At 42.7% G+C, this 18,159-nt stretch overlaps 1 protein-coding gene across 1 annotated transcript in view; it reads right to left on the reverse strand.

Annotated features, from left to right (window-relative positions):
• The window catches only part of nrxn2b (neurexin 2b), a gene marked incomplete at both ends in the record, with an annotated part of 864,412 nt that overhangs the window by 445,180 nt on the left and 401,073 nt on the right, over positions 1-18,159 (reverse strand). The window contains 3 exons of the mRNA XM_083789063.1: positions 6,412-6,602; positions 11,717-12,098; positions 15,690-15,809. Of these exons, the coding sequence (XP_083645189.1) occupies positions 6,412-6,602; positions 11,717-12,098; positions 15,690-15,809 (693 nt within the window). The remainder of the gene's footprint in view (positions 1-6,411; positions 6,603-11,716; positions 12,099-15,689; positions 15,810-18,159) is intronic.

The raw sequence follows: 18,159 nt of genomic DNA on the forward strand, positions 1-18,159 counted from the left end.
TTAAGGGTACATTGGTACCCTTGAGTCGTTTTAAAACCTTGGTGAGCATACAGACCCCCACAATATGGAACTGTTTTTAGATCGCTTTGAAATTTGTCTTCGTTTTTTTTATTTGTAAACCTACGTAATTTGTATACCTGTATATATACCTTTTATTTTTTTTCTGATCTTCTCATGTTTTTCTATATGATATTGTATTACTCGACGACACTGAAAATGAGTTTAATTACTCTGTGTAATATCGAGAATAAACAAAACTTGAATGAATGAATGAATGAATGAATGAAATTATTTGGAGGGGTTTTGTTGCTTTTCTGAACATGAAAATCTGATTAAATAAATTAACCAAAAATCACCTTCGTCATCAATGTCCGTGTTACGCAATGTTTGTGTTTACACAAACACTCATTACTGTCCATTCATTGTCAATGGCATTTAATGTTTGTCTTGGGACAAAAATTGGGTTACCAAAAGCTGGACATATTTCAGTAAAAGCATAGTCAATAACAATTAAGAGCTTGCGACTATGCTGTATGTGTGGATATGCATGCATCTTGACAATATGTGGCGGTGGGCGGTTTGTGTGTGGCTCACAGGCTTAGAAAGAGATTTTCTTCTTGCGGCTATGTGGTGAGCCTTGAACATCACGGACAAAGACAAAAGTCGAAAGAAGAAAAAATGAAAGGAAAACCGCATTCATCCGTAAATAGCCATGCTTGTTTTACTCACACCGTTACTTGTACTAATGTGCACTGATAATTCTACTAGATGAATAACTGTGTACATTATGTGTATAGCTCAGCCCCCCAATCAGTCTACTACCCAGGCACGTGCAGAGTGTTAGAGAGGCAGGAGCTGAAATCCCATAAAAAGGGCACTTTTGGCCCAAAATAGCAAAAATAGCAGATCTACAAACTCACAACGCGTCGCAGCACGACGCTTTGGGAGCTTGGAGATTAGCTATTTTCGGGGCGCAACCCAGCACTCTTTAGCTACTGGAGATGCGGTGTAACGACATGGATTTCTAAACAAATTAGTTCAATGCAAAATGCTGCGTTCAAGTTCAGGTGACTTCGGAAAAAAAACAACTTCCGGTATGGCATAGAAAGTAGAGGAGGGAATTTGCAATTATCTCACCATATGCTGCATTTGTGGTCTGTAGAGGGCAGTTGTTTTACAGATGGGTAAAAGGGCAGGGGCTGAAGCCCCCTTTGATATCTATGTGTGCACGTCCCTGCTACTACCCCTCCAATCCTACACATTACTCACTGCACCCACATTACCCATTGCAGCTTGAAAATAGGTTTTAATTCTGTAACTGCCCAGAGTTTCTCTAAAACAGAGTGTGTTACCACAATGGTTCTGTTATTTTATTTATTTTTCTTATTACAATTCAGAATCCAGTATCATCTCTTTCATTATCTTGCTGTAGCCTAAAATTGTGTTGCCAGACCAACATTTTGCTGCTTGCAGCTGTCTGATGAGTGAATGATCGACTTTTTGTTTGGTTTCTGGGCTATTCTAGCTGAACTGCTCTCTGCCTACACACCTGGTGGTACAACATCCCTCAGAGCCCTGTGTGATGTCTCAGCAGGAGAGTTGTTCTAGCAGAGCTACAGAGCACAGATGTAAAGCACAGTTAGACTTGTGAATAGAGGAAGCAGACAAGCCTCCCCCACACCTCCCACCAACCCACTAAAGGTTCGACTGAATGGCTGTTAGTCTGAGTGCAACACGTTTCCTCACATATAGAGAACAGGCAACGCAGTAAATAAAAGATTTTAGAAGCACAGTGGCCAACAGATTAGTCTGGGTGCAACACGTTTCCTCACGCAGACAACGTGAACGCAATAAATAAAGGATTTTAAAGCACAGTGGCCAACAGATTAATGACACAGATGGGGGACCACTTCAGAGCCGCATATACACTGTTTATTGTGACGCTTCGGTGGACAGCCAACCGTGTTGGCAGTAGAAAAGGACAAAATGGACAGTCCCTGTCCTCACAAATTGCCGTCCGTCTGTTTCATTTGCAGCAAGTCATTTTGCACATTCGGAGTATGCAAATGTAGCTATTCTCGCTGTGGGGATCTGCGGTGGGCAGCTGAGAGAGCTTGTTGTTGACTCACGCTTGGTCGGTGGTGCTTTACGAGACAGAGGTAGGCTGTTAATCACAGATCAGGCTGGTAAGACAGCAGCAGAAGGGTCGAGCAAGGCGATGCAAAGTTAACTGCAAGGACCGCATCACGTCCGGATATCCTAGGACGTCCTAGGGCAAATATTCAGCACAAGTAGCAGATAAGAGGCTCCATTGCAGCCAGACAGTGTGGCGTGGGTTTGAGTCCCTACTCCTACCCCGACGAACTTTGCTACGTGTCACTAACAGTCTGTCTCTCGACATTTCCCGTCGATATACTATACTATCAATGAAGGCCGAAAACAATCTTATAACAACAATTGCGGAAAAAGTCAAGATCCATCAAATACATTTTTTTTTTTTTTTTTTTTTTTAAGATTTATTTTTTCTTTTTCAGATCCTGTCTGGCCCAAGAGAGCTGTCACCAACTGGTGTTACATCTTCCACGACGACCTTCAGCCCCCTTGAGAGCCATCTCCCGATTCAAGGACGAGACCCAGACAGGGTCTGTGCCATACGCAGCGAATCCCCATGATGGCTCAGACGACAGCCCCTTAATGGTGTTTAACCAGATGCCCCGGCTCTCCCTCCCTATCTGATATCCCACTGTCCATTCTCTTTCTCTCTGATACCCCACTGTCCATTATATTTCTCTCTGATATCCCACTGTCCATTCTGTTTCTCTATACCCCACTGTCCATTCTCTTTCTCTCTGATATCCCACTGTCCATTCTCTTTCTCTATATCCCACTGTCCATTCTCTTTCTCTCTGATATCCCACTGTCCATTCTATTTCTCTCTGATATCCCACTGTCCATTCTCTTTCTCTCTGATATCCCACTGTCCATTCTCTTTCTCTATATCCCACTGTCCATTCTCTTTCTCTCTGATATCCCACTGTCCATTCTCTTTCTCTATATCCCACTGTCCATTCCATTTCTCTCTGATATCCCACTGTCCATTCCATTTCTCTCTGATATCCCACTGTCCATTCCATTTCTCTCTGATATCCCACTGTCCATTCTCTTTCTCTCTGATATCCCACTGTCCATTCTCTTTCTCTCTGATATCCCACTGTCCATTCTCTTTCTCTCTGATATCCCACTGTCCATTCTCTTTCCTCACCTAGACGCTTGCCAGTTTTTATGTTTTCCCCAGTGAGGGGTGGGAGGGGCTGCGAAGGAGTGGGTGGGCGCAGTCAGCACACACAGAAGTCAAGCCAGTGTAGTTGAAGCACAGCGGACGTGCGCTTCTGAGAAACAACAACAATAAAAACTTTGGCGAAAACAGAAGCGATACACGAGGATAAAGGAAACATTCAATGTCCAGTTTGCTAATTCACTACTACCGGTACTACTACTTTGGTGTTGAAACTTTGAATTTCTCTAACTGTTATAAACTTCCACGACAGCAAAACATTCACGCAAAGTACCAATATGATTTATGAAAAGTCTACAACAGTGAATTCGGTTCACAGAAGTTGCTGTAGACTATGTGGGGATTACCTGACGCGATCTGACACATGTCTCTTGCCACTGGCAGTAAATTGCTTCTCTGCCAGACAATCAGGCTTGTTGTGTCAAAATATGCCAGGGAAAAGAAAAGGGGAAGCACCAACTGCTAATTTGCCTGCCTTGGGTCATAGGCAGCATGCGTGTTAAACAAAATTCCAATGACACTGGCACAGGTCACTTTAAAGCTTCTAAAAGCACACAGACATATAATTCAGATATTTGTAGGGAGGGAGTAAGAACCTTGAACATGGCACCTTCTAGCACCTTAAGTGCTAGGACAAATAAACAAAGTTATTTGTGTAATACTGTTGCTATTCTTGATTAGCCCTTATTTTCCCCTTATGTTCATCATCTTCATCACTACTACTAGTAGTATTATTATTGGTACTACAATGTCTGTAGAACAACAACTACATCGTTGTATCATTCCAGACCACATTCATTATTCCCATAGATATTTCCAAAAAGCAATTATTTTATGCCTAGAATCAAGCCATCCAAGATCCTGATAATTCATGACAATGAAACATTTGATGCTGGGGACAAAAAAAAAGAAGACAACCGCGCAAAAAGAGTATTGTTGTCATGATTCACGAGGATCCTGGATGGCTTGATTCAAGGATTTACAATAATTTGGAAATATCTTGTGGAAAAATGAACGGGGTCTGGAACGATGGAACCAGAAAATAGCCACCACTCTCATGTACCTATACTTCCATGTACCCAACACAAGATGCAACAATAAACAATTAAGTGGTTAGAGGGAAAATGACACACCAGAGAACTCTGAGTTCTAAGCTCTGTAGCCGGCAATCACAGTCTGTCAAGTGCCTGTTCATCGCGTTGCTATCATTTAAAGAGATCACCCACGCGTTGTGGGTGATCACAAAAGCAGAGAGGTAAAAAAAAAAAGAAAAAAGACGTGCCTCCTCATCACAGCCCCAGACAATGAAAGTCAAATGTATACCCAAGATGATTTTCTCCACCGTCAGTACAGGCAGTTTAATGGAAAATGAGCAGGGCAGTCTCTTTATTAACTTAAAAAAATAGTTTCTCGCCCATGGATGTCAGATTTATACAACTGTAGAATACGTGTTGGCTCAGGATATTGCACAATCATATCGCCCCGCTCCTGGAATGCCAACTTCTGTGAAAAAGGAATCTTTCAAGATGAAGGGATACGGGAAGAGGCTGGACAGTGCTCAGTGTTGTGAAATGTTGTGATAAAAGCAGGTTAGCCAATGGAATAAAACTATACTAACCATTTTATGTTTCCGTACCGAGTGGACCTCTGACATAGACCTACTGCACATATAAATTGGAGCTACTATCATAAAAAAACACATTGGAAATTAGGCTTTTTGCACCATTTGGAATAGTTTGGGGACACATATACTGTAGGAGAAGGAGGGAGACCCGAAATGTTTCCCAAAATAGTTTGGGGAAAAATGAAAAAATGCTGCTAGTTGTCCAAAAGGTGACTGCAAAATCCTGAAAGATCACTACCTATGTGTTTCAAAAAGCTTTATACAGTACCAAGATCTAAGCTCGAAACAATCCTGTATCTGCTACTTTGATACTTGTGTGACGCAGACTACGCACTAACGCAGTAGTATGATCAAGCATTAATTTACAAGAAAATAAAACACACACAGTTACGATATGGAGATAAGAGGCTTCTGCCTGACAGCAACAATGTATAGTTTACATGTAGCAACATCTAAAATGGAATAGATGCTTTCCTGGATTTAATGGGTAAAAGCTCCTTTGAATTGAATGCTGGCTGGCTTTTGTTCGGTTTCAATTAGCGTCCTCATGTCCACTCTGGTTCAGCATGCAGGCGGATTTCCGCTTGGCAGCACACTTGGCAAAACTCAAAACAGAACTTCGGCCTTGAGAACTAAACTCAAACGCTGCTGCAGCTCCTCCAAACAAAAGCCAAGTGATACATTTCCACTTGTATGGAACATTCCTTTAACATTGGAAAGGCAGTCTTTCAAATACATTTGACAATAGATATGTGCGCTGAAGTGAGCTCACTGGGTGGGAACTGCAAACTTCTGGTTCCATTAGCTGGAGAGTGAGAATAATGGCAATGCCTGACAAAGGCATGTCATACAAAAAGGAGCAATACAATCTGACAACCATTCATTCTGAGAATACTTTATGGACCGACAATGCTCTCTCGAGCCATGCGCAAAACTACTATCCGTTTGTCTGCTCCACACGCACAAGGCGTAGCGCGCCCACACACACAATGCCAATGCCTTATCTCTTGGCTTGGGCATTCCTGCAATCTGCAGGCCTCTCACAACTGATTAGTGGACATTACCGAGGCTTCCAAATACGAACACAAGCAGTTTACATTTTTAACAAAACTTTATAATAGCATCCTTAAGATGTTGGTATTTAAGCACCGTGGTAATGAATGCCATTTCTAAAATGTTCACTTCTATACTGTCCTCAAAACTCCTCGTCAACAACAACATCTGGTGAATTAGCTGTGACGCGCACACACACACACACACACAGTTTCTCAATACACTTCAATACACTATTGATATTAAAATAAATTGAACTTGAATTCATATCCATTTGAGCATGTACCGTATTGTGCCGTAACTACAAGTAAGTATTTGAGTAACTGTAATTAGTGCGTGCGTCAATGCGTGCGGATCAGTCATGAATGGGCCAACGTGTTCTGGGCCAACGAGGTGGCCTCGAAGAGAAAACAACAATCGTCAGAGAACTTCTCCTTACCTTTGAGGTCCAGGTTGCGGGCGCCATTGGAGTGCTGCGTGACGGTGCGTGAGTCGATCTTGAGTGTGTGGACGTTGTTGGCGTCCCGGGACACCACCACGTTGTGCCACTGGTTGTCGTTGAGCGGCTTGTCCGAGTTGCCCTTCATCAGCGACGGCCCGTTGCCAAGGTCAAAGACGTAATGGACGTAGCTGAGAAGAAAAAGCAGACAACGAGCGGATAATCAGAACCTGGTTTGCAAAGTATATACAGTAGGCATGCATGCGTTCATATTGAGACAACCAGTGAGAGGCAGTGGTTCAGGGGAAGAGTGGCCGGTAGAGCAGCTGGAGGTGAATCGCAAGGTTCCCAGTTCGATCCCGGGTTCCCCAGAGTTAGTGTCAACCCCTCTTCCCGATGTGCAGGTTGGTGCTTTGCATGGTTTCCTCCACCATCGGTGAATGCAATGCACACTATGTAAAGTGCTTTGGATAAAAGTGCTTTATACAAAATGCACCATTTACCAAGACATAGCTATCGGGAGGAATTAGGGGTTCAGAGTATTGCTCAAGATGTCTTGTCCTTGAGCAAGACAATGACATAATGGACGTGGCTGAGAAGAAAGCAGGGTAATAATCAGAACCTGGTTTTGAAAGTGTAGTATTGTATTGGAGTCACTTTGTATGTTGCCTTCGTGGGATCAAAAACCTTTTCAGGGTTTCTGGTCCGGTCGGAGCGGAAATAACTGTGTACTTTTGGTATAATCGTTTCGTTTGGCATAATAATGGATTGTTTTTGTCCCATCTATTATTCTGACTCATGGTGTGACTAAACTAATTGATTTGCATTATGTGGGGAACAAAAACAACGCGACACCAACCGGAACACAGCTATTTTTCCCCCTTTTTTTGCTAAATTGGATCACACGGCTCAGTTTTAGAATGAATACCAAGCTTTCCTCTGAAGCCTTGTGACACCAAGTTACTTACTATGTGTCTTTTGATAGGAGAGACATCTTCACATCTTTATCACCCACTTTAGATTTTGTCCTTTGTGAGAGACAGGGTGAGAGTGCCGTGACGATGCAGATTTCTGGACTTAGAATGTGCTTTTCATGCATGTGCTATGCTCTGATCCTATCCCTCTGGATAAAGAGCATCTGCTAAATGCCAAAATTGTTAAAAAAAAAAAATCTGGTCAAAATATCATTCGACTACGTATTTTGGAACAAATCCTATTTCTTTTAATTATTCTATAAGACTTATTTCTTAAAGGAATATTATGAGTTTATCCAATAGGATTGTTTGGTTCCCAAATGGTTATGTATTGTTTCTATATTGGAATCTATAGGCTAAATGTATTAGATTCGGCCTCTGACTTGACTGGGAATAAATAATCTACTCTATTCAACTTTACATGATAGGACGTATATAATGTATAAATAACATTGTGCTAACATTTAAACATTCATAAAAGTTGGATATATGAATTATAATTATGCTACAGTATAGACACATGTATGCTCCATATACATTAACACGTATTCACCCCTTATTCAGACCCCCAATTCAAAAGAAAAACACCAATACAATTGTCTGAATTTGGTTTATAATGATTAATGATGAACACAATTTTGGCCACTGAGCCAGTGGTTCTCAAACTTTTTCATGTCAAGGAAACCCAAATTAACACATATTATTAGGCCACGGACGCCCATTTGAAAACATATGCCAGGGACCCCCATAGAGAAGAGCTTTATGGACCCGCATTTGTACATGTACAAGCTAACGGCGCGCGTCGTCGAGCTTGTAAAATCAATATTTTCCTCGCACGGGAGGCGCGCACGCACGCACACACACACGCATACGCACACACACACGCACACGCATATACACACGCACGCGAGCTTATTTCACAGAGGCACCAACCAAACCAAAAGACTAAAATGCTAAATGTTTGTAGCATTAGCCCATTTATTGGTAAATATTAAGCTACACGACTCACGGACCACTCGACCAGCATGGACCTGGGGGGTGCTTAAAAAGAATAAACTATTATTATAATATACTGCAGTGGTTGCCTATAGTGTCTACTAGTGTGTAATACTATTACTAATGTAAATATAGGAACTTGAAACAAGTATAGAAACCCACCTCTTGGCGACGCTGAAAAGGCGGCTATAAGTTGTGTTGTGTTCACAGATGATGACAAACAGGTGTTACTCATCTGACTCAATCAGGAGAAATGACAAGTGCGCCACCACGCCACCTGCTGCCAGTCAGCGTGTAGTGCAGTCTGGTCACACCGTGCGTTGTCACAGACAGTAGGCTACTGTGTCTGTGTGGTGGTGGATCACTCTGCATTATTTATTATTAGACCTATTATAATTCCAAAGGAATTGTTTACAACAGTGCCTAATTTATTTGGAATTTGATTACGTGTGTATGGTTGTAGGCCTATTGAAGAGGGTGCCCACACTTTTTGGCCATTCTGACCTGAGATCAGATTCAAACGAGGTTTCCACTGGACACACACTGGTCTGATTAACCCATTCTGACCTGAGATCAGATTCTAAAAATGTCAGTCGTTCTTCGATTTTAAGCATAACATGATGCTAACACCAAAATGGGTGCCCGCCCAGAATGGGTTAACTTGAGAGCTACTTTAAAAATTACCAGCTCAACAAGATCTATGACTATAGCCTATCCACCACAGAGAATATTCTCAGATTCATTGCTGAAAATATTTTTTTTTTTTTTTTTTTTAATCACACTTGTGTGATACGTCAGCTAATTGTATAACTGTAAACACTCTTGAAAACAAAGTATTACATTGTGGGCTTGACCCTTTTTTATGTCCATCAATCAAGTCACTTTAATTCAAGTGGCAGATGCCAAAAATGCTTTTATTTATTTTAGTACTAAAGATATTAACAACTCGTGTACCCATATTTCATATGGGTATCCACAGTCAAGTAGGCTTCGCCCACATACTGTACAACATGTCCAATAGGAAGAACATGTATGTTTCAATAGGATTTCAATGATAGAGGTGACAGAAATGGTTAGCAATTTTCTTTTTTTATTTTAATAATACTAATAAACCAAATCTGCAAAGTAATATAGTAACAAAAGTTTTCAAATAATTGTAGTGGAGTACAATATTTGACTCCGATATGTAGTGGAATAGAATTAAAGGTAGAATAATTTTACTAAAGTAAAAACATCAAAATGGTGCATTACTTTACACCAATGCTCTGCTCTCTCTCTCTTTGCTTCATCTCATTGTTCCCCAGCTTCCCCCCCTCTCCCTCTCTCTCTCCCTCTCTCTCTCTCTCTCTCTCTCTCTCTCTCTCTCTCTCTCATATGATGTTCTTTGAGGGAACAGCTTAGCCTATGTCCTCACCTCAGCCATGGCTGCATGTACGTTATGGCACAGCTTCTGAGCTCCTCCTTTCTTTGTGTGGCCGAGTTTCACATGTAAGCATTGAAACTCCTTTTGAACGAAAAGTGCCTTCCACAGGCAGACGTGAAGTCACGGTTATTTGCTACACACAAAGAGGGAGCTTTTTTTTCTCCACCCGTCTGGGGCTTGAGGCCATTGTAACTGTGCAATGCTGTGTGTTATTCCAACTGTGTGTTTCTTTATGTATGAAGACTCTTGCAATTTGGGTGCAGACAGATGCTGTCCATGTTCTAGCGTATAACAGTGCCAAATTTAGAGGACAGTTTCCCGGTGGACGCGTCAACAAAAAAGTGTTTTGCTCATATCTTAATTATGACCAGATTAATGGCGAGGTAAGTATGATAAACTGTTGGAATTTATTTCAGGTTAGCCGCACTGCTTTCGAGCTTTTATACATAACTTACCAATCACTTTGCAGGCCATGGTGATGAATGATATGCTCCCATTTTCATATTCATGTTCATCTGGGTTACAGACTGCGAGATGCACACCCGGGAGACCATTATGATGTAGGACTAAAAGAACAGAAGTGAATAATTTTCCAACTTCTGCTTCTGACCAAATAACAACCTGGTGGTGCAGCTATCAACCAAGCTATAAAGCAAATTCACTGCTCACAGACCCAAATTAAAGGCACTTATGCCAAGTCCATTCATATGGACATTAAATCACTTCCTCACTTAAAAATCTCACTTTCTGAGGGAGTCCATCTCATCCTCAGATGTCCATCTCGCAAAGCTCTTAACAAAAGATGGCTAAGCTGATGGGAAACAGATACAGTATTCCCCGGTGATGGGTTGGGCAGCAGTCTTGTGCAATGAATCGTTCAATATTATCAGTTGCTATATGAAGGAAGACATAATCGAGTACCCGGTTAGATTTAGAAAGCCTGCAGCAAAGAAGTACAATATACAAGAAATAGAATTATACAATATACTACATCAATCAATATTGTTTACATCTACCCAGGGGTGAGCTGATGGTACCGGGGCATCGCCCTGGTAGTTTGAAGTTGCACACAAGCCCACACAGCCATCATTCGCAGTTTTCGCACCTCGCTAACCTCTCTAACAAAACCTGCCGATTGAGGCCGAGTGTCACAGGCGTGTCTCACAGCTTGAAATAATAGGAATGACCGACCTTGGATGCATATCAATGTGCAATACAGGTCCATTGTGTCGCCCTGCTAAGTAGCCTACTACTTATTACTGTTGGTGTTCTGTCTGAAACAGAGTTGGATAACAGTGACTGATGCATTCATGAATAATTCAATTACAGGGGTGACGTTTGCAAGGTAAATGCATAATTATAAGAGGAAATAATAGAGTCTGCAGCACTGATAGGAAAAAACTCAGCTCCACTGGTTTATTGATTCAATGTTTTGATCACTGGGATCTTCTTCAGGAATCCCATAACTGAAATGCATTATTATGACAATACTAAAGTTTCCCCATTATGCAAGTAAATAGAATACATTTTGATTGATTGCAGTAGCCTATATTGTGGGTTAATACTGTAAATAGGTCTACATTTAGGTTACATTTTTAGGTTGTGTCGCACGTGCGACATAGCCCCGTGCTAGTTAAAACATCCACAGCATGGGGCGCCCGCTGGCCTAGTGGTCCAGGCACATGCCACATATAGGCTCTGTCCTGACAGCGTGTTGCATGTTCGAGTCCCGTTCATGATGACCTTTGTTGCATGCCTCTCCCCTTCTCGCTTTTTCCTAACTATCTTCAGTTGTAGCTATATCAATAAAGGAATAAAAAGCCCCCCAAAAAAGGGAAAACAAATCCACAGCACACCCCTGCATCTACCTCAACAAGCCGTTGGAAGAGAATCCTGAACGCCGTGCACTCACCCTTTGACCAACTCCACGACAATGAAGTCGCTCCCGTCTCCGGAGTTGAACAGCATCAGGCCGTCAGGCGTGGTGGTCTTGAACTGGAAGAAGAGGTGCATGGACGCGTAGGCCTGCAGCGTGGCTAGCGCCAGGTAGCTGCCCTTCGTTCGAAACGTCACCGGATCGGCGATGATGTGGCGCATGCCGAAGCGGGCGTTCAGCTCGCAGTAGGAGATGTCTCCGTTCTTGCACTGGTCCAGGTACGGCAGGCCGTTGAAGGTCAGGCCCTGGAGGTGGCCGATGAAGTTGGACGGCACCACAGAGATGAAGCGGCGCTCCGTCATGATGCCCGTCTCGATGTTGTGAAACTCGAGGCGTGTGTGGGCGCCGGGCATCTGGCCTGACGGGTTGGAGGTGCATAAGAAATACAGCATTAAACATGTGTCATTATTGTTTTTTCCTGAGCATGCTTTCGGCTGGTTTGGAAATGACCTGGCACAATGTTGGGCCTCATGCATTCCTTTTAACCGAAAAACTTCAACTCCAGATGCGCCCACCTTTCCATCTTAATATCCACTACCGTTAATTGAGTTGGGTGGCCTTCATTGGCCATGTGCAGACTCGCTCATTGTCAACACATTATTATAATGTAAATCCATAATTGGTCAGGCTTTCCTATTACCTCCATCTTACATTTATAGTTTACGTTCAAATGATGACAACCTCTCAAACCACACCAAAGGGTCGAGATGGGACGTGACGTTTTTTTAAGGTCAACCACACCAATGCAACAAACTCATTGAGTTGCATTGGTGTGGTTGCTCCCTAGATTAGGAGCTACGAGCCTTTCTTTCTGAGCCGTGAACAAGGAAGTGAACGGCAGCGCACAATGCGCAAACGTCCTACGGTCTGAATGTGAGCTTTTGTGTGCTCATGCTACCTGGCACCTACAGACAGGCAAAGATAGAGTGAGATTATATTGGAAATTGCAATTGCTTCAATAACCTGTTTTGTGAGCTAATGTTTAATCATGTCTTGTGTCATCTACTACCCAATAATTGGTTGCTTTTCATGTTTTTATTTTATTTTGTGTTTTTGTGTTGTGTTGTTCAGAGATATTTTATCTCACAGGATTTTACCTGGAATAAATAAAGGTAAATCCCATTGATTTTTAAAAGATATATTCTACCCACTACACGCTGCAACACACTGTCTGCATAACCTCAAACAAGTCTTAATGGAGTAACCATTTAGCTAATAATCTCGCAACAATAATCATATGAAACCTGTATTGTATTACATTCCATGACATCATGCATCATACAGTGCTGTGGGGTAATATACAATAATTTGCAATGCGATTACAATCCAAGTGGTTATAATACAGGGAAATAAGATGACGCTAATGTCCATAATGTGCTTATGATCTCTTAAAAGTGCAGCTCTAGCTCCTTGATTAGTACACACTGATCCGCGTTTATGAATTAATTACGTTATTGCGTGGAAACCGCAGTTGGAGCAGGTTTTCATTCGTTTCTTGTGAGGAAGTTAACACAATTAGAATGTTGTATTACATGCATTGTGGAGTATAGGAGGTGTGCATGCAGTAATGAGTTTGGTGAGCTGCCTCAGCCTATAGCTGGTTAGACCCGCGAGGACTCCTGCGGCATTTTCCAAGCTCATTTTATTTTTATTTCCTTTCTTTTTTTTCTCCCCTGCATAACCCTTTTGAGAAACCGGCGAGAGCCATGGCTGCTCCCAGTTCCCATGCGACTTAACAGGTTTATTTCTCGCCTCTGGCCCCCTCTCTCTCTCTCTCTCTCTCTCTTTCCCACTCACGTATCTCTCAACACCTTGCTCTCTCTCTCACCTTCCGGCTCATCCCTTGGCCTTCGGTTATGTTTGCCTGCGGCCTGAATGTGCTGAGCTCTCCAAACACCACTTTCTCTTTTGACCTTTATACCACATGCTGTTGCTCATATTGTCTTGGTTGGGACGTATGTGTGAGCTGGCGTCGGGTGGCGTCTATCTCTGCACACAGCCGCTTGATGTTTGGGCCGGCTGAGTAACACTACGCAGCTTATGTTTCCTTGACAGAGCCTTTGTGTTGTTAGCTCCTCTTTCTGGAACTGTCTTCCCATAGTAAAATGACAAAAAGAAAAGTAAAGAAACCCGCAGGGCTAGTGGATAGTTTTAAAACGCTATTAAAACTCACTTGTTTTGCCTTGAATTTATCTTGTGCTTGACTTTTTAATGTTTTTCATATTATTTTTATTGAGTTTATTTCAGTTTTCTTTTCTTTTTTTCGTTTATTTTTTCTATTAATATAAGGTTTTTCATTATGCAGCACTTTGTAACTCTTGTTTTGAAAGACGCTTTATTAAATAAAGTTTGCAAAAACAACAATGCAATGTATTTATTTGCCGTTTCATGGCACCAAGAAGTTATTCGTTCCATGAGGCTACAGACTGTAGTCAAATAACCCCCTTAACTCTGAGAGTGTTCAAATGGAACAAATCTAACCCTTACAGGTCCATTTGGCTCCACTTGTACACTCTGAGTTAAGGGGTACTTGCAAATAAAACATTTGATAATCACTAGTACTAATATGCCATAGTGTCGTCATAAATGACCGTGTACGGACATATTGGTGATCCTGGCTCTGAAGGCAATCACTAGTCTCGCGTAGCCAGAAAACTAATGCTATAGAGCCTGGAACGACGCCTCCCAAAATCAAAGTAATCCGTTTGTCATTTCAGTTCACAAAAATATATTAAAATAAATCTTTTTTCTTTTTATTTCCATTTCTGCTAAGCATGCAAGTTATATATGCTTAGTCTTATATCTGTAGGGATTTCCTAGATTTAAATGACTATGTAAAAATGGATATGTTTTGCCAAAGGGACTTTTGTTGTGGCAGATTTTATTTGTCAAGATTGGGAAAGAAGACAGAGTACTCTGTATAAATCTGAGGTATAATATAATGAATTATGTAATGTAAACATGCTGTAAATGCATGAATTATGTAAACATGCTGTAAATGCAATTGTGAAATGATGACTTATAAACCCATGAGGGTTGGGCACATTGTGTGCAGGACACGGAAATAAATAAATCATCAATCATCTTAGATGATTTCTATAGGATAAAAGTCCCGGAAAAGACACGCTGTGATTGGCCAGTAGTCACTTGAGTGGCATTTGAGAGCCCGAGGAGACCAGGGGGGCAGTCAGACAGATATTTTGTGAAGCCACTAAGGAAATCGTAGTTCATATAATGGCCTGTTGTGGCGCTGTCATTGGACCCAGAAAAACCCATAGCCCCATAGAAGTCCATGTATTTGGGCCTAGACTGTATTACCTTAATAAACATGGTCATGAATACTTTCTGCTTCCAGTCACTAGTTTAAAGTCTCATTTCTAATGTCATAATATTCTTTTTGGAAAATTATGGTCCCATTAATTAAAAAAATGACCATAAAGTTGCGTATGTTCTGAGGGGCGTGGCTACCGTCACAGTCTATGATCGGGATTCCCCTCCCACTCGAGTCAAAATAAAAACCAACGGAGAAGAAGGGGGGAAGTCCCGCCTCGTTTTCTGGGCCAGCCAATGGCCAGCTGGGCCAAAACGGAGCCAGCCAATGGCCAGCTGGGCCAAAACGGATCTAGAAAGATGGCGACTTACAGTGCAGGAATAGCAGGTTTCATTTTACGTCCATGTTAGACCCGGGGAACGCTTTGTCCATATTTTTTACTGTCTATGGGGGAGACGCATACGAGTGACGTCACTTAGGCAGCAACGCCGCAACGCAGCGTGCCTTCAGCAGCACCCACGCTTGACTTCCTGTCTTCAATGGAGACACGTCTCTCCAATGAACTGCAGCGGCCAATGAGGCATCTATTTTATTTTTTTATTTCTATGCTCCAGACTGTATGAGGGAAGCATTTGAACATTACGAGAGGCAACGCGAGACTATTATGCAATCACTGACCTTCCACGGTGACGTTGTCCACAGAGAGCTGCAGGTTCTTTCCTCGCCGCACCACCTTCACCGTGTGCCACTCGTTGTCGTTGAGCTTCTGACCCGCAAACAGCGTCTCGGGCCCTTTACCTGGGGGGGGGGGGGGGGGGGGGGGGGAGAGTCAGGTCATTCAGCCGGCCCCCGGCAGGCAGACAGCGCTCCCTCACAAGTCACAACCAAGAAGCATGCGCTCACCGCGAGCAGAGAGCTAAATATCGCTGACAGCTAGCGGCACTGGTAGGAGGAAACCTGCATGTTTGCGTGGACTCAAGGTCACGTACATTACATACATTACCATGCACGTGCATGCGCACACACGCCACGCCACGCACACAAACATACACAACCATTCATTCACCATAATATGAAACCAGTGAGAACAATATAATATATGGAGGAGTCAAGCATTCGATCTCAATTCGCTCATTCGCTCTTCAAACTTCACTAGCCCATTTTGGACGGGAACCCCTTTTGGTGTTTTAAACATTATGTTATAATTTAGCTATTGAAAAATAGCGGATCTACAAGCTCATAGCGCGCCACCGAGTGGCGCGCTACGAGCTTGTAGGTCTGCTATTTTTGAAAAATCGTAAAAATGTGGCGCAAATCTTTGAATATATATTCTTTCAAAGTGAATGTTTTTAAATCAGGTCTAAATGGGCTAGGCTACAGTGTTCCGGCTAGGATGCCCCCCTGGCGACAGAAAGGGAAATAATCTGTAATGGAGTGAGTGGGCATGTCAATGCAGACAGCCAAAGACAGCTGGCAAAATCTGTGTTCTAACGATAAAGAAAGCATTTTTTTTTTTAGCAATTGATGTCTCTATTGAGTGTGTGGAGGAAACCTAGAGGGGGGCCTCCAAGTGGGAAAGTCGATGAGCAAGACCAGACAGTTTAACTGCTGTACTCTGCTGTACTCTCTCTCCCTGCTCTGTTGTCTCCACTCTGCAACGGAGAGAGCCTCAGTTGGATGAGATGGGGCATATGGTGCTACTGAAAGGTTTAATTAAAGCCATATTTACATACGTTCTTTTTTTATTGGAGAGAGCCGACTATTTATAAGTTGCCAGTGACGCAGACTTATCACATCAAACTGTGAGCGAATATGAGAGGGGGAGAGAGAGAGAGAGAGAGGGAGAGAGACTATGGGCTCTATTTTCGCTAGATGAACTATTCAAAAATGTTTTTCAAAATAGTAAAAAAAAAACTAAAAGGCAAAGTAGTTTAGGGATAAAGGGGTTCAGCACTGACGGAAATAGGGCCCAGAGAGACAGAGAGGATTCTGGTGAGGGAAACAGGAACCGAACGGTGACTTTAAATTTGACATGCCGAGGCATGGACATAATTGAAGTGTCATGGATGGCGTTTGTCAACTGAGGAACATGCCCTCCTCCGTTGGAGGAAGACAAAAAAAAGGAGGCAGTTAATTCAGCCTTTGACCAACCATACACCTCAAACGCCGGGAGCCATGCAGCAGGCCTGCATGTACGCAGTGGGCGTGGGGGGGGGGGGGAGCTAGTGTCAGGGCACGAAACAGAAGATAACAGTGATTAAAGCAGAAGGAAGGCTCTGTAAACAACACCTTCGTAACGGGAGGCTTTGAAACCGTTGCCAGGGGCCAACGACCGCAATAGCCCATATAGCGCCAGAGGAGATGGACTCATGCGGGTGAGCGATGATGCTTGTGGCTGGTAAATAAAGGAACCCCCGGGGAGCAAAAGGCCACCGGCGCCACTAACACGATTAGCACTGACGTCTGGTTTATTAGAGATTTAATATTAGGAATTCTCCTACACTATAGTGGGCCTGGAGGCGGCTGCCAGGTTAGCTATAGCTACAGCCCACTGGCCGGAAGGCTCCTCAGATGATGAAGTGCACCACGGCGAAATACGATTGTCCCAGCTGCACTCCCGGTTGCGCACGGAATGATTTAGTTTGGAGGGAAAAAGGTTCCATCAATTGATGGCCTGGCACGTGTGCACGGCACGCTGGAGAATTGTTTTCCCATTTACTCTTGTTACCTTTTCCTGCCTCCTTCCCCCCAACCTTTTTTTCCACTGGCTTTTTTGTCTCCAGCCACATGAAATTGGATAGAGAGACTTTTAATCACAGCATGTGTGAAGTAAATATAAAGGAAAAGGCTGCAATGTTTGCTGCAAAGCCAGAGGGGAAGGGGGGCGTTTATAGTGAAAATGAAAGTTGGCTGTCATGGAGGACAGGTTGAAACTGATAGAAAGAACAATGTTAGACGGAGAGAGAGAGAGGGATCAGGCCTGGATGGAACAGAGGGAAAGAAGCTAAAGGAAAAAAAAGGGCTAGTTACATGTAGAGTACGTGCAATGTGCAAGTGTATTTATATGTGAATGCGTAGTTTTTATTTATGTATATGGATTTCTTTACAGTATATGCATTTGAGTTCATATGCATGTACATTTATGTGT

This window comes from Protomyctophum parallelum, assembly GCF_964188405.1.
Source record: "Protomyctophum parallelum genome assembly, chromosome: 18".
NCBI classification, from domain to species: Eukaryota; Metazoa; Chordata; class Actinopteri; order Myctophiformes; family Myctophidae; genus Protomyctophum; species Protomyctophum parallelum.